Source organism: Python bivittatus, unplaced genomic scaffold (assembly GCF_059951505.1).
Source record: "Python bivittatus isolate LINGU-HERP-01145 unplaced genomic scaffold, Pbiv_v1 ctg000700_np1212, whole genome shotgun sequence".
Taxonomy (NCBI): Eukaryota; Metazoa; Chordata; class Lepidosauria; order Squamata; family Pythonidae; genus Python; species Python bivittatus.
In genome coordinates, this window is record NW_028277098.1 from 85561387 (window position 1) to 85583636 (window position 22250).

General features: G+C 41.7%; 1 protein-coding gene across 1 annotated transcript; it reads left to right on the forward strand.

Moving 5' to 3' along the window:
• The first annotated feature begins 195 nt into the window (after window positions 1-195).
• On the forward strand, window positions 196-18131 carry LOC112541880 (somatomedin-B and thrombospondin type-1 domain-containing protein-like). Its single transcript, XM_088153791.1, has 5 exons — window positions 196-1112; window positions 4688-4882; window positions 7109-7187; window positions 8602-8778; window positions 13825-18131. The coding sequence occupies exons 1-5, from the start codon at window positions 878-880 to the stop codon at window positions 13940-13942; spliced, it is 804 nt and encodes a 267-aa protein (XP_088009917.1). The 5' UTR covers window positions 196-877; the 3' UTR covers window positions 13943-18131.
• The last annotated feature ends 4119 nt before the right edge of the window (window positions 18132-22250 follow it).

Genomic DNA, 22250 nt, shown 5'->3' on the forward strand with positions numbered 1-22250 from the left:
AACCAAGCCAGGCAAACACAAGCACAGCATGCTTTAACTTCTCCAGACCACTCACTGGCCTCCTTACTGAGAACAGGGCTCAGCAATCAGTGCAGTGCAATTTTGCACCAGAAGCTTCGCTGCCAGCTCCCAAATTAGAGGGAAGGTCTTTAACATGGATCATCTGGCGCTGTCCCAAATCAAAAGAAAATCCCTGCACAGTGGACTGCCTCCCTTGGTAAACATGCCTTACTTTTGAGTAACAGCTTCCCTGCAGTCCGGTCAGAGCTAACTGGAAGGCGTTGACCGACTGGATTCCTTTAAGCGCGCCTGAGCTGAATCGGGCAACCACCGAGAAAGCGAAGGTTAGAACACGCGGGGATCCGCCCGCTGCCTTGGGGAGGGCTCGTCGCGCAGGAATCGCAGGGCGAGCGCGCGGTCTCGAACTCCAAGGATCAACTTTGGGACCTTTGCCTGCGCGCGGGCCACTCAGATCCTCAGCTGGGCGGGAGCAGCCGCCCCGCTAGGCTCGCCGGCAGCGCAGGGAACTTGCGGGGTGGTCTGGAGGAGCATCTCCCGGCGCCCTCCACGCTGGACCTCTTTCCTTTGGGGCTGCCTTCAGATTCCTTGCCTCGAAACGCGTGGACGCTCCGGATCGGTGCTTTAATTGTAAATAGGAACATGATCTCTTCCGCGGATTCACTCCGCACGTGAGCAGAAGCAGCTTGAAGAAATCGCCCCGGGGCGCTTCTTTTGGGCTGGCCGGGCCGGGGGGGGGGCTCTCTTACGTCACGTCTGACTTAACGCGGGTCGCTCGCCCGCAGGGGGGTGCTAGGCGCTGTACGGCAACCCGCGCCTGATTTCCTCCTCCTTTCGCTTTGAAACGGCCGGGCCAGCCATGCCAGTGGCCTGCCGCTCTCGGAGACTGGCGGGAGCGCTGCTCTTCTCTGCCTTGCTGGCCGCGGCGGGAGCGGAGGGCGGCTGCGCTGCGCTGGGGCGCTGCTGTTCTGGCAGGAGCCTGGAGTGCGTGAGCGCCGGCTGGAGACCGGACGGATCCTACGGACCCTGCTACTGCGACCAGGCTTGCCTTTCCACCTTGGACTGCTGCCGCGACTACCAGCAGTTCTGCCCAGGTGCGTCTCCGCGCGGCCGAGAGGGCGGGCGGACGGGCGGGGAGCGCGCCAGGTGAGCGGGCCTAGAGGGCGACCTAAAGGACGCGCGCTTCCTCAAGCTGGAGAAGGGCTGGCGGCCGTCTGCCTCTCCCGCGCTCTTCTTCGGAGCTACTTCGTCTCCACGGCTTTTCTTTCCGAGACCTGCGTAGGATAGCAGCTGCTGTGCCTTAGAGCAAGGTTCCTCAACCTTGGCGACCTGAAGATGTGTGGACTTCAACTCCCAGAATTCCCCAGCCGGCCATGCTGGCTGGGGAATTCTGGGAGTTGAAGTCCACACATCTTCAAGTCGCCAAGGTTGAGGAACCCTGCCTTAGAGGCTCCACCAGGGCCACTTAGGCACTGTCACGAGTGGCCTCGCAGCTCTGCAACTTTGCCCCCCCCCCCCGTGGCTCCGACAACTCCCAGAAGCGGGGAATTCCGGGAGCTGTAGTCCCTAAGCATCTGAAAGGACAAGATGAGGGGGAAATCCCCAGGAAACAGCTTTTTTGCAATGCTGGAGCCTCACAGTCACCATACAAGGGGAGCAGCCACATGAAGATGGGGAAGCAGTGGGGCAGCCAACAGCCCATGCTCGGGGACACTGTTTATTTTGTCAGCCTGTGCCATTGGTCCTTTGGGCTAAATGTGGGATTTTGCAGTTGTGTCTTCCAGGAGTTTTTAATATGTCACCATAGGATTTCCTGTCCTGTGTATCCAGGATCCCAGGGGAGCAATTAGCATTTTCCAATCTGGTGCCCTACAGAAGTGATGGGACTGTGACACCCAACCATTGGTGCAAGGATAAACAGTCCCAAAGTGCAAAAGATGAGTTGTCATATTTGCTACTCACCACTAGGAGGCACTGTACAGCCTCTTTCATCCTATATTGGGACTCATTAGGCATAGGTAGCCTCCATTATATTATTAGATCCTTTATATATAGCCAAAAAACTGTAGGGATTAGTCTAAGCAGTTGCCAGGAACCAACACTTAGGGAACTATATAGATCAGTGATTCTCAACCTTGGCAACTTGAAGAAGTGTGGACTTCAACTCCCAGAGTTCCCCAGCCAGCATGGCTGGCTGGGGAATTCTGGGAGTTGAAGTGCACACTTCTTCAAGTTGCCAAGGTTGAGAAACACCGATATAGATATTCAAGCCTGAACTGGGATTTCAACCTACAGGCCTTTGCATCGGATGGCCACCTTACAGTGCATTTAGCTTTAAAGCGATCTTGGTCTGACAAAAATAGGGCTCAGCAGACACTGGAGGGAATGGCAAAACAGAGGCAGAGGGATGAAGACACAGTTACAGATCTATAACTTCGAACTTGGAGCTACAGAAGGACCTAATCAAAGGCAAACCAGAAATGGTATGATTTTGCTGGTGGGAATGACAAGACTGAAACCAACATGATTAGTCTTGGTAGAAGTACACAGTTATGCTCATTGGTGTTCATCAAATCAGATGCAGGAAATGTTGCTGATCAACCCCAAACCAGTCAGAGATCTGAATATATTTCTTCTGCCTGCCTTTATTCTATCCAGTACTTTTTTCATTGACATTAAAGTCTCTAGCACTCATTTTCTGGTGCCCTCCATAAAGGTTTTGCAAGTCCTATTGTCCCCAGCCCAGAGAGAAATGCTAGCCTGACCATAAATATTGAAACAGCCTTTTAGGGCAGCCTTCCCCAATCTTGTGCCCTCAAGATATTCTGGGAATTCTGGAAGTTGTAGGCCTGATGCACGTGGACAGCACCACATTCAGGAAGGCCATGAGGGCTGGAATCCTGGTTTAAGATATAAAATCAAAGAAGCCTAATACAGAATCCTGCTGTGTACCTCACATGTCATAACTATACTCTCCTTCATTCACCACAAGTTCATGAAACTTTATAAGATATTAATGTTTTATATGCCAAAAGGCCTATAAACAAATTGTTTCTCATGGTTCTTCCTCTCCACAGTGGTGGTTTAGCTTTTATTAAAACCATTAAAAGTCTATTTTTTGATAACCAATCAGGGGTTGATTTAAGCACCATATCCTTTACCTCTGCCATCTTGTGGTGTTCTGTAGGCGTAGCATGATCTTTTGGGTAGGATAAGAGCAATGACCTCTATGTTTCTTTCAAAGGACAGTGGAATGTTAGCGTGCAAAGTAGTCTATGATCTTTATATCTGATTTGTTTTCTCTGAAATTCTCTAAGTGAACTCACTCTTGTTCCCATTTAAACTCCATGTCATCTTTATTTGCTAAAGGTCAAAGTGATCTAGCTCAGTTTTCCCAATCTGTTGCCCTCTATTTGTGTTGGGACTGCAACTTCTAGACTTCTCAGCCAGCACAGCCAAACGCTTTACTTTGGAGCAGGAAAGCTCAGAAGATGCCTCCATGGGCACCACCACTATAAAACACTGAACTGTATACATACAAGCACAGCCATGGTTTCTGTACTCCAAGTTTTATTGACTTAGCCACAGCTGGCTGGGTGGAATGGAGCTAGTGGAATGGAGTAGATAAGGCAAGGAGAAAGGAGACTGAAGTTCTAGTTCATCCTCAGCCACAGAAGCCAGCTGATGACGTTGGTCCAGTCACTCCCTCTCAGCTCTAATCAGCATCAGGGTCTGCAACAAGCTGTCTGAAAAACAAAACCCTTTTCACATCATGTACTGACACGCTTTGCTGAATTAGATGAGCACAACACAGAACAGGCTGACCCTGCAGCTCAGGGGGACACACACTAACAGCAACTGCAACCCTTACTAGCTTCACAGAGTTGCTGTTATGGGGAAAATAGGAGGGAGTGCTAGGCATGCAGTATACATACATAGTATAGTATAAAACCTGGAGTACAGAAACCATGGCTGTGCTTGTATGTATACATGAGCTCCTGCAGGAAAGGTGGGATATACATTTTTTAAAAGAAACAAATAAATAAACCCTGGTTTCCAAATCTCAATGGCTGGGTTCATGCAATGCACTAAACTAAAACCACTTTGTGGCTTGGTGGTAAAGCTGATCAATCTTTGAATGTTAAAGTTGAAAATACAGAATAGAAAACCTTGTAGCTTGCTGGGTAATGTTGGGCCCATCATTATGGCTTGTTTTAGCTTCACCTATTCACATGGTTGTTGTAGGGATAAAATTGGGGGACCCCTTGGGGGACCCTGCCTTGAACTCTGAGAAGAGAAAAGACGGGATGTAAATGCAATAAATACATATCTATGAGAATGTGGATTGTAGTGCTTCATCCTGTAGCTGGGAAATCACATTTATGAATATCCCCTCTGTAAATGAAACAAACTACTCTGTAATTAGAAAATCAGCATAGCAGAGAGAGATTTAGAAAGTCTTTGTAACTTGTGGAGGTTTTGTTTCCGGTTAATTCTATCAGCCTTAATATGTAAACTAAGCATTGCTTCTAAAATACTAACTAAATTAAACACCATCTGGTTCAGACTCTCGCTTAGCAGGAATGATCTGAGTTCTCTGGGATGTTCACTTGATCCTGCACAGGTTGGATAACAGCTTTTAGAAGTAACTTTCTTGCTCTTTCTGCAGAGGCCTCTTGTCTGGTCTCTGACTGGAGTGAATGGAGTGGATGTGCTGAACGCTGCAAGGCGACCTACCGCATCCGAAGGAGACGCGTGATCCAGGAGCCTAGGAATGGTGGTGAAGCTTGCCCTCCTCTTGAAGAGAAGGCTGGCTGTATGGAGTATGGGACTCAGCAAGGAACGTTGTGCAAGTACTCCTTTAGTAAGTGGTGGTGGGGGGCAGTTCAAAACCTCATTTAAGTACATTTAAGACTGCAATGACAGTGGAAATCTTTTTGGAATATTTATTGTGGCCATTATTTTTATATTGCATAATAATAAATGTCAGTTTGAAAGATGGGTGTGATTCCCCTAAGCACAGAGATAGTTTCAAATAACAGCTGGATATGGCCCATCTGGGTGATGGAATAAGGAAGAGGAGACAGGCAGCTTTTAGCTTCTTATCTGACATGGACTCAGTCAGTGCCATAGTGCCCCCACCCTCTAATTGCTTTAATTGGAACTTCTCCACCATGATGTTATTGCAACGCTTTCCCAGGTGCATAAAACAAAAAGCAGTATTAAATATAATTTAGCTCTCAATTTAGCCCTTTGCTCCTAGCAAGAGGCAACTGCCTTTAGGGTTAGCCCTTCAAGAGCCAGCCTGCCACATCTAGGCTAGATAGCATAACTACTTGTCAAAGGCCTCTATGACCAGGGAGAAAGAATTTCCAGGTAGATGGGGCCCTTCCTACCAGGCCTAGGAGCAACGTAGGTCACTGTTGATGGTAGAACTGGAGCAAGTGTTGCTGTTGATATAGTAAAGTTGCTGCTCTACTCTAAATACCTTAAAGGCTGTTCACGCAAGAGAGAACAGACCTGTGCAGGAACAAGAATAGGGCAAGGACAAATGAAAAGCATTACAAGAAATGCGATACTGGCTGAATATTAGAAATAATTTATTAATGGTAAGAGCTGTTAAGCAATGGAATAATCTGTCTAGAACAGTAGTGGTTTCTCCACACTGGAAGTTTTCAAACAGGTTAAATGACCACCTGCTGGAGATGATTCAGTGGATTCTGGTGTTGAACAGAGGGTTGGACTAAGTTCACTATGAGAACATTCCAGCTCATACATACTATTGTTTCTACGATTTGTTCTAGCATTTTAGAACATGTGCTGAGAAAGCTATGGCTGTTATTGACATGAATCAATTAAATTAGCCAAAGTAGGAATGGTATTGCACTTTTATGCCTGTTTGGTTGTAATCATAATGAAACATCATTTCCATTTGCATTTGAACTTCATCCTATTTATTTTATCACTTCAGTTCTTTGGTGAACCAAGGAACAGGTTGGATTTTAGAGTCCTCAACACCTGTGGAATCCACTGGGACCCATAAAACTTTGGGGGGTAGACCAGTTTAGCAGATCCACAGTCCTTGTGGAGGAGAAGGCCACTGCCTGTCTAATTTCTCCAGGAAATGATTTATGCTAATAAGATTATAGATCCATACTCCATTTTCAAACTTTGGTCTAAAATCAAGATCAAGAGCATTTTCTGCAAGATAGTTGGGCCAATGGCATACGGTTAGGGCAGAATGCCTCTTTAGAAGTTGATGGCTACAAACATCCCACCTTTGTCTTTGCAGCCCTGGGCTGTTGGGAATTGTAGTTCAGCAACAACTGGAGGACCACAGGTTCCTCATATCAGGCGTATGGAAATACTTGCATGGTATCATGGCAGCTATGAAACCCTGAATTGGCTTCTAAAATTTCAGTGGATCCTGAGATCCTCTAAGAAATTAGGCAGAAAACAGATAGGCAGTTATAGCTCTATACCAGTAAAATCCATAACCTGACTCTCTGGCTTAGGAACAAGGATAAATAGGTCTCCTACCGAAGAATTTGGTACAAGTGAAAGCAGTGCTGTTCCCTTAGCTGATCTCAATATGTTTGGCTATATGAGAAACAATAAGAATTGTTTCTTTTCTAGTCTGTGTTAAAAAGGTTAATTAGTTAAGCCAAACTAATATTTTTTTTCCTAAAAAACAAAACATGTGGCTGAGACCAAAATAAAATCTGTGGGTTGGGGATCAATTCAAATGGTTTATATTTTATTTGGGTTATATTTCTGTCTACCAAATCTGTGGGGGATTATTAAAATAGCTTCCTTCCTTTATCCCAGTTACTAGAATGATAATAAGCAGGCCTGTTCTGACAAGAAAGAAATGTGGTGAAGAATTTCCAATTCTGCAGATGATGAATAATTACTGGTGGTCTGCAATTATGGGAGAAAACTCTCTTTGGTTTCCCACTTGAGAACAATGACAAGGCATTAAAGTCCATGACTATCCCAGTCTTTATTGTTCTGCTGATGTAAATGAGTTTTAGGGTGCAGTTTTCACTGACTGTGGCTGTTGTGCTTTTTCCCCCTTTGATGTAATCAGTCCCAGCATTAATAACTACTGGAGGCTATGGGAAAGCAAGAAGAAAGCGTGCTGTGTCCAGAGGGAGGGAAAGAGTTGGGTAAGTTCTATACTTCAGCATTAGAAATTTATTAACAGTCCTGTTGTTTTGCCTCTTTTAGTCACGCTGTCCTGCATGGTGAATGATAGTAGTCAAGAATCTCAACACTGGGAGAGACTTTAGAGTCTTATATGCATTTCCCTAATCCTAAACCCACCTCCAGCAGATCTTGCCTTCTCATTCCCCCCACTTTTAAAACAGTACTAAAATTAAAAGTGCATTTGGTTTTTAAGTAGATATTGGCTGGATTCACACAGTGTGTTAAATCTAGTTTAACAAAATGCAATTGCTGTGTTCACATGAGATGCTGCGAACAAACAAATCAGCCATATTACGGCTCAATGTGATGGCCTGGCTGATAGAGCAAGTAAAGATAATGGATGGTTTTCCCACAACATGCAGAACCACAAACAACAGAACCCTATTTTATCTTAGTCTAGGTTGTTATGGGAATCCAGCCATTGAATTGCCAGTTGCATCATTTTTAAAGTCAGAGAATTTATGAGATCAGGGCAATGTACTGTATGGTTCCCAGTACCTGGGTAAAGGTTGTTGCCAATTGAATGTGACAAAAGAAATCATTATATACATGGTGAGTAATCATATGCATTGCACTGAAGTATTTTAATATAATTTTAAGTCATTATTAAAATTTAAATTAAAATTGATGTATCCCTGCTCATTATATGGGTATGCTACTCAGAAAGGTTGTAGATCCCTGGTGTAAGGGGCAATGGGAAAGAAGACTTTAAAGATAGGACACTGCCAGTAAGAATCAGTTTATTGTCTAATACAGTGTTTCTCAACCTTGGCAACTTTAAGATGTGTGGAGTTCAACTCCTAGAATTCCTTTCTGGCTGGGGAATTCTGGGAGTTGAAGTTGCAGCTTTGCCAGTTGTGTGAATTAGGCCTAAGATTCCAGTTCTTTGTACACTTTTCTTGCACTGAATTTCCATTGAATACAGTGGAACTTACTGAGGAAAAGAAGAAGAGTCTCGGGGATCAAATCAAAGATCTGACCTCTTTAGTCTTTCATTCTTTTCTCACAATGGCAACCAGTTACTACTAGGGAGTAATAGTAGACTCTCCTGCTCATGTTCATCAGCAACTGGAATAGCATAAAGCTAAAGATGTCATTTTTTCCTGGTGACTATGCAGTAGAGTATTTCCATGCAGTTTTCTTGATAACACTACAAAACTGCTTTGCCAGTATCTTCTTTCGGGATATTTTTTTCCCACTTCCCAGTCTACTGTTCAGCTCTACAATTCCCTGGTGCTATCTCCTCCAGGTATTAACTTGGCTGATCTTGCTTAACTCCCAAGCCCAGACAAGATTGGCCAGGTGAGATGGAGAGGCATTCTGGCTTCCAAGTCCACAAGCTGCTTGTCACATCTTCGGTCTCTTCTGTGACAGGTATTGTGTTGAGTTCCAGCTCATAGACATCACAGAAGGCTGCCTGCACGGGAACAGTTCCTACACTCACTGGATGAAGTATCTCAGTGAAGGACACACAGTGTGTGTGGAGTGCCAACATCCAGCCTTGGATCAGAAGAGTCTACACTGCTCTGGGGATGGGAGCGGAGCCACGAAGTAAGAGCAGTGGTTGTCTTTTGCTTAGTGAGGAAATGTGTACTGGATCATTTTAAGTCCATGTCACTCAGATTTTACACCACAAGAATGAAATACTACATACATATAAGAGTGAGATTGAAAAGTCCTGGGGTAACCATTAGAGGGATTGTTATTGCACATATCCAGTGACTCCATGCTGGAACTCCTGAAAATGCAATCACAGAAATGATAGGATTTGTTTAGTCTACCCATACTATAATGTGGGCTTGTTCACACATGCAAGGGCAAAACTTGTTTAACCTACATTTGATGACAGGTTCCTTGGTCTTGATTCCGATAAAGCAGTGTATCTGAGATGGCGTGAGAGGACTCTGTGGACATGATGAGCAATTCATATAATCAGGTCTTGCTGCAGCAGCAGGGGCATCGGTTGGGGAGGTCAAAAAAGTCAAGATGGGTGCAACCATGCAATCAAAGCTTCATTCCTTTTTAACATACATTGCATGCTTGACACATGTAAAAAACAGATGAGGCTTTGATTGTGGCCACCATTTCAATTTTTTTTACCTCCCCCCTGCCCCATGGATACTCCTGTGTGGCGGCTATTAATAACATGTACTTGTGAATCATTCCTGATTATAGGAAGCAACTTATCACCTAGATCTGGGATTACGAACCTTTTCAGGTATCAAAAGACATCATGTGAGCTTGAATGATGGGATGATGTCCCCCTAATATGAAAAGGTGCAAAATCTCATTCCATGTTACCTTATTTCAGCATTCAGATCTTGTGTAACTTTATCCTAAGGATGCCCAAAGTTCATGTGTGTTGTGAGATTTCATTGTTCTCACAAGTTTTCATGTGAAAGCACTGAAATCTCAAGAGATCTGGGTATCTTCAAAGACTTGGATCATTAAAACATATTTTAAAATACTTTTAAGTAGAGATTAATTTGGTCTGTGAATCCTTTCTAGCAATACAGTGGACACCTTGTCTCCCAGAGGTGCACTGGTGCTATGACCTCATCTATGGCAGTCCATAATGCACAACAGCTAAGTGGCTAATTCCCTCTTGACTAGTATTGCTACAATGAACTTAAGTTGCCTTGTTTCAAGACTTGAAATAAATTTTGCTTTAAACATAAATTATGTTTATTAGAAGCCATAGACATGGTCTCTGGCACAAAACCGCCATCAGATACAGTTTATTTATGGTGTTAAACAAGAAGATTAGGTGTTTTCTGCACCCCCTGCACTGTTTTCATACATACATACATACATACATACAGCTACAACGTTATTTTGATAGAGCACAATAGCAGCAAGTATATCTGTTGGCTGAAGCTATAAACTGCAGTAAAAATTCAAATGAAAGTTTTAAAAAAAGCCTGATATAATGTTGTTCTGCCTAGAAAGCCAGTAATAAAAATATGAGATGAGGTGAGTCTGAATACAGAATTTCAGGCTGCTAAGAGAAGGTCTCAAACTTCCATGCTTAAATGCATGCTTGTCATATTTCATTTGTCCCATCTGGAGATGACGTGCAAGCATGAGTGAATCTTGCCTATTAATGATCACAAAGGGAACTTTCTGTTAAGCTGAGATTTTGGCTATACCAACTGGGAATTCTGGGAGCTGTAGTCTTACACATCTGAAGAGGACCTGCTTGGGGAAGGCTACTGCATGCATTTTGATAAAAAAATTAAGTGACAAATTGGAAAACTTGGAAAAGGGCAAGAATGAAGGAATAACTGCACACCAATCTGTGTGTTACTTTTGGAAGCAGAAATTAGAGTGGTTATTTTAATAATGGGCCAAACAAATTTTACAAACATTTTTATGTTCCTTATTGGTTTGTTTTGGTATTTCCTCCCCTGATTTATTTTTCTGTTTTTGAAATATTTCTGCAAACTTGCTGGTACTTCTTTCATGTATACAGATTGGAACTTTGTGTCAGCACTTTCTTGATACACTGAGTCTCATCCACACAGCTCCTTTCCCTGGCTTGAAGATAGCTCACTTACTGTTCATTGAGGACATGTCCTCACAGTGGAGCCTCCATCTTGATGCCAGGCCACAGCTGAGGTGGGCTGAAGGTGATCTGGCATGAAAGTAGTATTTTACCTGGAAGAAGACCTCCCATGCAGATTGTCTAGGTTGCATGAAGAAGGGAAGTCAGTGACCTGCTGGGGTTCATTTGGCCTGCTGCAGAACTGCCCTCTCCCATCTGGCCTCTGAATTTTGTGCCACTGTGGCCACTTGTCCTGTGGCTATGGTGATGGTAGCCTTCCTTCTCCTTTGCCTCCTCCTTTCTTTAGTGATTTTGTCAGAGGAATATTAACCTTGTGGAAGATCAAACGTGGGTCTCTCACGAGCTCAGGATTCCCATCAGTAAGCTCTGTGCAGCCTTACAGACACCATGCAGCCACCATTCTCTTCCACCATGCTAACCATAGGCTCCCTGGGCCAAGCATGGATCCTTCATATGCCTTTCTGTAGATTCTTGATCACTATAAATGCACTCCAGAGCTGGAGATCTTGCATAGTGGAATGGAGGGGAGGGGCTTTAGGGAATGGGAAAGGAGGGCCAAACACTGGTTGTAATTGCTGAACCCTGTACTAGCAGGCACCTTTAGAAGGGTAACATATTTTAAAACAAGCCTCAGAACAATTCAGCTTCTATTTCATCTTCTGCTCTCATCTTTTTACAGTTTCCAAGAGTTGCTTTATGCCCTTGTGTGGGGGCAGCAGCACTACTGGCCTAAATGTTGATCTTTAAGATGAGCTTTGATAATTTAAGAGCTCAAAATGTAGCATTCCATCATGTGAGAAGCAGTCTTTCCAAATGGAAAACCTATGTATTTTTGATTAAGGTGAATTTCTCCCACCACCTTAGTTCCTAATTATCTGAGCAACTTTGCAAGAGCAACTCTAGATTTCTGAATTGCTTCATTCTTTTTAATGGCGTTATGTTCTTTGTTCTTTGTTCTTTTGTTTGCAGCTGGAGTCTCTAAAGAGTGTGGACTAGTCTTCCTTAGTCTAGATGTTTTCCAGATGTGTGAACTTCAATTCCCAGAATTCTCAGCAATGGCTGTGCAGGCTGGGAATTCTAGGATCACGTCACATATCTGGAATGTGCCCCGATTGAGGAAGATTGGAATGTCCCCTTTCTACCCAACCTTCCTTTGTTCCTTGAATACAAAGCCTTTATCCCAGGGATATGCTCTTTTTTTCAGATCGAAGACCACAGTTGGCCTTTGATTACTCTATTGGGGACCATGCTCCAGAAGAGTCAGGACAAAAAATTAAATTTGATTTAATTAAATTTAGATCAAATGCATATATAAATACACAGTGAACTTGAAGACAGTTTTTGGAGGCTCTGAGGGCCACAACTAAGGTTTTGAGACACCCTGATGCAGACATGGAGGCACAGATTCTGCACACCTCAATTATCCCCAAAAGTTTTTATTGTCCTTTTTCTGTGGAATTTATCTTTTCCTATGAGACAAGCAAACATTCAGAGTTTGTTATACTTTTGCTGTTTGTATACTGTTCCTCTTCTTTTGTTCCCTAAAAACAAGCAAACAAAAAAGAAAATATAATAATGCTGAACCACTGCAGTTTCATCCCAGGCACCAGGGAAATGGTTCCTCAGTTATGAAGGTGGCTTCATGGCTTCATCTAATTTAATTCTCATGTGAGCATGGCATCAGTGTTTTGTTGAATCAGCTGAGCCATGTTTGGAATGTCTCATGAGGTTTTATCTGGTGCAACTGAAACCATTTGTCAATATTCCTTTCCTCCTTGTTTCTTCCTGAAATAGGCTTTGAGACATTGATCAAATCTACTGGGGGATATGGTGACATGAAGATCTGCCTGCCTTGATAATTTGAGAAGAGAGCAGTGGAGAAAAGTCTTTAGAGCTGAGGGTGTGGAGAACACACAGTCTGAAGATCATTCATCTATTCAAAGAGTTCAGTGAAAGGATAGAATGGCTGTGAGATTTCCTCATCCCTTTTAATAGCAAACTTAGGTGATGAATGGGAATAGGACTGGAGCCAAAAAAACGTTTAGGAGAAACCGAGGGTTTATAGAAATAAATAAATACTCCTTCAGTGTAGTTAGAACCACACAGATAATTCACATTTTTAATATCTTGGGTTAATTGAGTCTAAGTCCATTTTGTGCATTACCAATTTGTTCAGTACATGTGGGTTTAAGAAGTAGATTCTGAGAGCTGCAATCAGTTTATACACCATAGCATCTTTGTGTGTTCAACTGGTACTTAAAAAGGCAGTCTTTAAAATGATGGAGTGAAATTTAGAGTGGTTTTTTTGTTTTGTTTTAATGAAACACTACTGAAAGATTCAGGCCTGATTAAGCACTACTGACATTTGCAAAAAGCATCTGTTGGGAACTATTAGAAAAGTCAGTGCCTCATTCTCGCAAGGATTATTTGTTTGTTTGTTTGTTTATTTATTTATTTATTTATTCATTTATTTATTCGACTCAGACAAGTGACTCTGGGCGGTTTTCTGGGCACAGAAGATTAGCTGTTCCTTAGGATTTGCAGGAAGATATGGCAGTTATGGAATGCAGGTTTGCAACAGATGTTCGTGTGCATGCAACTGGGGAAAGAAGGAAGAAAGGAAATGCTTTTCTAGGAATAACCTTTGCATTTTTTCATCACTGTCCAAATCTGCAACAGATTAAAAGCCAGCCTGCACATACTACCTTGCTAATGTAGGGGTGAAGAAAAATTAGCTTTTTACTTTATTGGATCCAAAATTTCTTCATCATATGTTTCTGCCATTGGATGGTAAAGGGTTCTGTATTGCTAGGAATAAAAAGGATGCTGATTCAGAACCCTTAACTCCAGAAAGGATAATCATGTGCACTGTTGCATATAAAGCAATGAAGTTGCTTTATGACAAGTTACATCAAGCCTACTAATTTCTGTTCTTGTTGGCAGCAGCTTTCTGGTATTCATGCCTCTCTTATCCTTCTATCTTTGGAGAAATGGAAATATTGTATGATGGCATGCTTTGTTTTGTTTTACAGGAACCAGCTACTGTACTGGCAGGCTGTGGGGAATCCAAGGTGTAAAGGGACCTGGAAGAGGGTTCGCCAGCGGGACACTTGCTCTTGCCCTTCAGTCCACAGCTTCTTGTTCATCTGACTTTCAGATAATGCCATCAACTTTTATTTCCTCACTAGTTCTCATTCACAGAAATTCACTGAACAGCTGCAACCTGTTGCATGGACTTTTCAACATTCTTATGATGTCTGAAGCCCTAGATTTCACTTCCAATATTTTATGTTTCAAAGAATATTGAATAGCAGGGCTTGGAGAGGAACCACTGCAAGAGAGAACCAGGATAGTAAGCTTTTGATCTGGAGGTAGACGCTGATGAATACAGATGGATAACCCTGTCAGTGCTCAACCGGGGTTGACTTGGAAGTGCATGAAGCAATTTCCTCTGAAAATTGAAATATTTCAGCTGAACTAGTGTTCACATATTGCCCACCTAGTTCTGTCTCTGAGTTTATCCTTTTTCTCCTTCCATTTCAACAAAGCTTATCTGCCTGGGGCAGCTGCAGTGAAGCTTGAGACAGTAAAAGAGGAGCAAACGTGATCTAATCTTTCTGCAATATGTTTGTCCTCAGATTTTTATGATCTCCTAAGTCTTATATCAAAGCCTGAGCCTAGGGAACTTTGGTAACATCACTCATAATTACCACTGGATGGTTTCTGCATGTGCAGAGATAAAGCACTGATGTGATACTGATCACATAACTCTGCTTCCCAAGAATCTCCTCCTCTTATATTTCAAAAGCAAGTTTTTAGATTTTATGGCTGTTGCAAAACTCTGTTTGGAACTTTTAATGCCTGTTGAAATCTTGGAAGCTATAGATTGTTGGATATGATTTCCAGGCATGTAACTTTCTGTTCCTAGGCAGTCCCCTCTTTTATATTTAAATTGCAAAAGCAGAATAAATGTATATTGTAGTTCCAATATCCATATTTTTGTATAATTTCCACCAGCCATAGATTTCAGGGTTTGTACTTTTATACAGAATTTCATGATTGTTCTGCACGTATTCAACTAAACTGACTATCTGAGCTAATCCTGTATATTTAAGTCACCTGCTTTATTTGTGAAACTGGAAAATATGCTGTCTTTTCATTCCTTGCCATACTGGTACTCTTCCCTTAAGTTTCTGCACAAAACAAACAGTCAAAGAAACATTGGCCCGTGGACAATAATGATTGATTTGGCCCCTACAAGGTTAATGGCAGCTTTAGGGAGGCAATTTAGATTGGGAAAATTGCATACAAGAATGAGTTAATCTCTAGATGCGCCCCCTCTCCACGGTCACTTCTGCTGGGAAACTCAATCATGGATATTCTTGCCTGATGCATCTTTTGTTTGTACTTCTCCTACACCTCCCTGTGGCTTCCTTAGATTTTGATGAATAAGAACATGAGGTATCTTTTGATTTGTTTTTACTCACTGGTCAAGCTGGAAGTCAGATGTTTCTGCAACAGATTGGCTTTTCACACATTGATATGTGGGAATGCTCTAGAGCGGGGGTAAGGCAGATGGGCTGCAAATAATTGGGGCAGTGTGTTGAGACCTTTTTGGTTCTACGTGGGAGGGGGTTAAGGGGTGAAATGTGCCACGGTGTCCTCACCCATGGGTGCGGTAGCCTTTGGAAGGGCTCCAAGACACAGCAGCTCCCCCTCTGATTGAGGTTGTCCATCCCTGCTCAAAATTATGACAGTATCAGACTGGAGAGTCTAAGGAACGTGAATATTATTGCCTGATTTTTTTATGAAGTGCTTTACGCAGACAATCCTACGTGCCCTGTTAGAAATATTTCAGGGGCATTACCTTCCACTTAAAACAGAAATTGTGGCAAGGGCTCCCAGAATTGAATGTTGGTGATTACATTGCAGTCTGCTTTGTTTGACTGACTCTTCTTGCCACTTTTCTCCAGTTAAAATTGTTTCTTACCTTCATACACTCTAATACGGCGCTTTCCAAATTCAAGCAGATAATCGTTCAGAAGGTTGTGGTTGATCATATGGAAAGTGCCTGAGAAGAGCAGGAAACCTAGCGGAGGGACATGATTTGCTCTACAGCATAAATAATTTTTCAGAGTGATCCAGGCTCTTTCCATCTGTCAAGTGGGTTTGGAAGCAGATAGGAATAGATCTAAATGATTAGAATCTTCCATTTTTTTTCTTCCTAGTGTTTTTCCTGCAGGTGCTTTTTTTCGGATCAACCAAATGTTGATCCGAAGGTTGTGACAGGAATTGACGACCGGCTTGTTGCCTGAGCCTAAGAGAGAGTGACTGGCCCAACGTCACCCAGCTGGCTTTCATGCCTAAGGCAGGACTAGAACTCACAGTCTCCTGCTTTCCAGCTTGGAGCCTTAATCACTAGAACCAAAACTGGTTCTCTTAGAATCTTCAATACTGCTTGAAATTAAATGAAAAATGAATCTTCAATACTGCTTGAAATTGGAAGCCACCATACATTTCCAGTAATTTATCCCAAAAGAAAATTAAAATGTAGACAATGATTACTAAAATAATTGAATATAAATTTGGTTTCTTTATTAAATCATGATCACTGGCTCTTTCACATATCTTCTAAGAGGATCCGTATTTCCAAACTCAGCACTGGCAAATTTCAAAAGCAAGGATGGACAAGGACAAGAGATGGGTTGAAATCTCCCAAGCTTTTTGTCTGCTTGGGCTATATAAGCTGACAGGTAGCCATAGCAACATTAACAAGACTGTTCCTTTCATTTTAGATTCTATCAAAACTTAGTACTTCTAAGTTGGAATGAGTGTGTGATTATCTGAAAAACTCACAGTAAATTTCACATAGCAAACCACCATCCCCTGTTTCCAATCATAACCTAAGGTTTGGTGAGACTCTGAAGGAAAATCCCCAAGAGACTGCAAAGAAGCATTAGGTCCATCATTCTCAGAAGTCAATCTCTTTTTGTTCTCCATTCCACAGAAATTACAAGTAGCTGCAGTTTCCAGTTTGATCAAGTAGACAGTATAGAAAACTAGATCCAAAGTACCCCTACTGTATGTGCTACTCAGACATTATTTGTGACGGGTCCACATGTGACATAACTATAAAATACTGAGTGACATCTAATAGGTAATATTAATACCAAGGTACCAAAGATGGCAACCGTCCTTTACATCATGCTCAGGTCCACCTCCATCACTTGTGCCAAGGAGACTGTGAAATAGGTTGGATAGTACATAATGAAAATCTCAAGTCTATCTTGATACCCAAGCATCAGATATGGATGCTCAATTTTAGGAAGTCCATTCCAAACTAATGCTTCTCCCATGTTTGTGCTCCAGATTGAGCTGGTGCTATACAAAATCCTTGAACAGACACCGTGGCAACACCTGTTTTTTCTTTAGCCAGCCTTTTATGAAAGGAGCCAGGTTGGCGTATTTATTTACCATAGGTATAACAGACCCTATCCTGCCATCCACTAACAGCCAGTACTTGGCTATTCAATGGATCATCTCCCCAACTGTCATTAAGATCAGGTGGAACTTACTCCCAATAAAGGCTTGTCATCTGTAGGCTACAGTCCAGGCATTGAGTTCTGTTGAAGAGGAGCTTGTAGCTGTGAAGTATGGATTTTTCTCCATCTGAACCAGGAAATATTGGGAATATTTTCTCTTTGCAATGCTGAAATCAAAAAGCAGCAGTCAGTTTTTTCCTGTGCAGGAAGTTTGTTATATACATATATACATACAGTTTATAGTATGTCTAGATACACCTCTGCATGTTCTAGATAAGCCTTCTCCTGTTTAGTGTCTTCCAGAGTATTGGACTTCAACTGCAAGGAGGTAAATTTTTACAGTTTTTGCTGTAAACCGCTCAGAGTCACTCTGCAGTGAAATGGGCAGTGACAAATATGAAATATTAAATAAATAGTTAAACCCTTTGGACCAAGTTGTGCATTACATAGATAGTGTGTACTGGGAGGTGAAGTCCAACTCACCTAAAGGGCATTAGACTTGAGTAGTTTGATAAAGACTGTTTAGAACTTTTAACTATCGGCCATTGGATAGTCAGGCAATGGAAAGAGCTGTTTTTTCAATGCAGCATATTTTTATGGATATGGAGTGTTTTTATGCAAGACTCTTCTGTTTATCTGTATGTGTGAAAACTGTTAATGTACAATGAAGCAGATTAGCAATATGAGATTCCAATATATGTTCTAGCACATGTATATAAAATGTTGATGTTATAATTTATCTTCTGTGTGTACATTTTAGGTAAGAAGCCAGCAGACCTAAGCCAGAACCAGGCAATTGCAAATATTGCTCCTCAGTATTGACCTACCTGGGAAATTATTGTTGTGTATTTGAAACAGTAAATGCATACAACTAGAACTTCATGTACAAGGAACACAGCTGTGAAGAAATTTAATGCTTAAAATTGACACTTCAGGGGAAAAGATTCGCCTCTATTCTAGTTGTCTCTAAATAACCAATTCTTGAAATTGAGCTTCTATAAGAAAAGCGTCTGTAAAATGGCTTGTCTTAGTAGGTGGTGCTGAACTTGAAGAAGAAAGATAATTCTAGGTCTCTTTGCAGTCCATGACCCTTCTAAAGATCACGTGCTGCAAAGTTACTCAGATATTTGAAAGGTGAATGTGTTCCAGTCCTTTCTGTGCAAACAAACTCTTTTTTCCTGGGATCATCTCTGGAGTAGGCAGAGCTCATGTGATAGGAATTGTGTCTGTTCGTATCTCTTTCCATGAGTGCAGAGTCCATATTGCAGATGATGCAATCATGTTTTTGTTGGGGTGTAAAAGAGGTGCCACAATGCATAGCAGAGATACAATTAAACAGGACTATGTTATCCCCGTGGGGCTGCTGCCCGTCTGTGGCCCCTCCCACTCCTACAGGAGATTGGTTGTGGCTATACCAATCATTTGAACCAGGCCTTTCCATCCATTTATTAAAATTTGATTTACAGGAGTGAGCTCTCTAGAACTCAGTAGAGAACAAGCAGGATACAAAGGTTTAAAATAAAATGTTCAAGCAAGAGGTCTGTATGCATTTCAAGATGGTGCAGTCTTCTGCATTATTAAATTGACTCTCAACTTCCGTTCTTTGGACTACAGGCCATTTACTTTGCAAAATGCTGTGGACACAGTCATCAGAACCAGAAGGCATTGCAGACTGAATGTGCTGTAGAATAATGGAAATATGAGGTCAAAAAGAGAAAATGTGCACCTCTGAAACTGGTACTGCAGTGACATCTACTAATATATTCCACAAGAGGGCAGCTCTCTTCTCTTCTTTTAATACCAGCCCCATATAAGTAAATCCTATTTTCTTTATTTTTTTAAAGTCTGGAAATCATACATAGAAAGTTAATATTAAAATAAGAGATGGAAAGGCTATCACGAAGGACAATTTTTTTTTTAACCTATAAATGTCAAGAACTAACGTCCAACCTAACTAATAATTCCCTACCAGCTTTTCCAGTACGTTGTGTCTATACTTGTAATCAGAATGGCAGGGGGAGGGGGGAGAGAGGGAGATACATTCGAGAAAAAAAATGCTACTCTTCTCAATCTATTTCCACCACCACTCCTTGCCCCAGCCTCCACATTTCTGGAAATATCATATACTGTAGTAAAAAGGACTTGGAGCAGTGACAGTGGAGGCAGAAGGACAAAAACAGTCCTGCCTCTTTTTCCAGGTCTTTCCATCTTTAAATTGCAGTAGTTATTCTTTTTCAATGCAGATCAGAATTGCATTATGCATGAAGAAGACTGCTGGCTTTTCTTATAGCATTTTTTTTAAAGAGATGAGAGCTTTCCCATGGCAACCGTGTGTCTCTTTTGCTATTGGTTATTGATGAAAGAAGAGATGAAGCTGATAGTCTTGATCCAAATATTTTATCAGGTGTGATAGACTTGTTTTCTAGTAGGGGGCTATATCTTGATATTTGCTAGCCTCTGGATAAAGAGGAACCATGGAGTCTAAATAATTTGCTTTGTTTAATTGATGCTGAGATGCTCCTTCAATGCAATCAATAATCTGTAATAAACACAGCACAACTCAGAACACATTGATGCAAGACTGGGTTTTGCCACAAGGAGAAAAAGAAACTCCTACCCAGCTGTTACTGATAATACAAAGAGAAGGCACCCCAATTCTTGTGAGGCCACAGTTTAGCAAGATCATCTCTTGCCTGAGGACCCTGAAGACATTTAACCTGAAGCCAAGGTAATCAAAACACTGTGCCCAACTCTGTCTCTGTCTCTGTCTCTGTCTCTGTCTCTGTCTCTGTCTCTGTCTCTGTCTCTGTCTCTGTCTCTGTCTCTGTCTCTGTCTCTTCCATCCATCCATCCATCCATCCATCCATCCATCCATCCATCCATCCATCCATCCAATTTCTAGATGTCCCAACTCCACAATTAATCTAGGCAGCTTTACAATTTTAAAAGCAAGAAGAGAACAACATTATGTCAGAAAAACACCAGTTACCCTAAGGGAACAGATAAAAAACACTTTCCCACATCACTCCCAACCTAAAAGGGCCTGCCAGATACCTTAATCCAAGGCTTGAACCAAATGAAGGTGGGTAGGATGGGCAACATACGAATTTCTAGGGGGATTCTGCTCCAGATATGGCTTAGGGAATTGTTCTGGTTCAGGCAACATGCAAAGACAATGGCTGGGTTCCCCCAGTGCTTTGAATCCCAAACTACTCATTTCAGCCTAGTTCAGTGGGTTGCGTGAATCCAGTTCTTGTGAGATTAGAGATGTACTGTACTATCAAGTCTTTTTCACATAACTCAGCTTTAGTCTGTGGAGCTAGCAGCTGGATGATGTAGCCCAAGAACAGCCATTGCTAGATGCTTGGGTAGGAACCTGTCACCATTCTCCTTGCATTCAGTTTTAAATGTGGTGGCTAGTGGTATCATATCTGGGCTGAAAAACTCTGGATGACAGCTAGATGGCAGCAATAGATACAGAAAACTCTTTGTAGCCATCTAATGGTGTTGCAAAGAAAAAAGATTGAGATGACCCAGGAACCATCTTGTAAGTAAGTAGTAGATATTTTTTCATCTCCCTTCTGGTGGAATTTTGACAATGCTTAGTACCTGCTTGTTCCTTTTCTATGTCCTGCTGTTTTAACTACATTTAACTGGCTATTAATTTTTATTATTTTGCTGTTTTTTTAAAAACAAACAAGTAGATGTTTTATCTTTAACTTTCCCATTTTATTGCTTCATGCTGTTTTTATGATTTTCCTTTTTAGTCTTGTTGCTTAATAAAAGGGAAAAGGTAAAGACACCCTTGAGTCAAGTGTGACTCATAGTCCAGTTTTCTTAGTAGAGTTGTGAAAGTGCCTTCTTCGTGGATTCTTTTTTTTTTTTAATTCAGCAAAAAGAATCCCCATATGGTTCCTCATCCAAACGCTGTCCAAGCCTGACCATGCCCAATTTCCAAGATCAGCTAAGGTCAACTAGGCCCTACTACCTGTTGAGGCGGTTGGTTAATAGCTATTTTAGCAATCTTTTACTGTAATTTTTATGATTTTATTATATTGAAAGCTGCTTTGAAAGCTACTTGTCCAGCAAGCAAGTCATACTTTTAATAGTACATAAATAATCACTTTGAGATTTGTTTTCTGAGTGAATAGTGGAACCAATTTTTGTGAGCAACCTCAGGGATAATTAAAGACCATCTAGCCACTAAACCTCATCCAATCAATCACCGTTTGGCATCATTAGGTCTCTGCCAAGAATCTCACCCTATACAATTTCTGCTATGGATTCCCAGAGACCTCTGGCCCATCACCACCAGCTTCTCTTTGCTTCCTGCCCAATACCCTTGAGAGGGTGGGGCAAGGTTGCTTTAAAAATGTGCTCCATTTGACCACATCGAATAATTTTTCCAATACTTGGTGGCAATGTTGTAAAGCTCAGTAATTTTGAAGAATGATTTATAATAGAATTTCCTTTACAACCTGCTATTTTTCTATAAAATATTACTAAACCTCAAAGCACATTGGATAATCTTTGCATATAGTAACTGTTGCAAGGATGCTGTACACTTCTTATTGGAAAGTAATCACTGGGCCTCAATATCTAAAATAACTTTGTATTTCAAAAGTAAATTTGGCACAGAATTTAATTCAACATGGAAACCATTTTTTGGATTAGAATTTTACCTACAAGCTTATATTACATCTGAAATTTGGGCTTCTCTTAATATAAAAGTTTTATTGATTTGATTGATTGATTGATTGATTATGTACCATCAAGTCAGTGTCTACTGCTAGCAACCACGTAGATAGATTTTCTCCATGACGATCTGTCCCTAACCTGGTCTTCCAATGGTGCACCCGTCACCACTGTAATAGTCCATCCACTTTGCTGCCGGTCATCCTCTTCTTCTCTGTCCT

Excerpts from the sequence above, each read along its gene's own strand:
- LOC112541880 (XM_088153791.1), top strand. The coding sequence starts at position 878 with ATGCCAGTGGCCTGCCGCTCTCGGAGACTGGCGGGAGCGCTGCTCTTC. Across the intron at positions 1,113-4,687 it reads CTACCAGCAGTTCTGCCCAG|AGGCCTCTTGTCTGGTCTCT; the intron begins GTGCGTCTCCGC and ends CTCTTTCTGCAG. Across the intron at positions 8,779-13,824 it reads GATGGGAGCGGAGCCACGAA|GAACCAGCTACTGTACTGGC; the intron begins GTAAGAGCAGTG and ends TTTGTTTTACAG.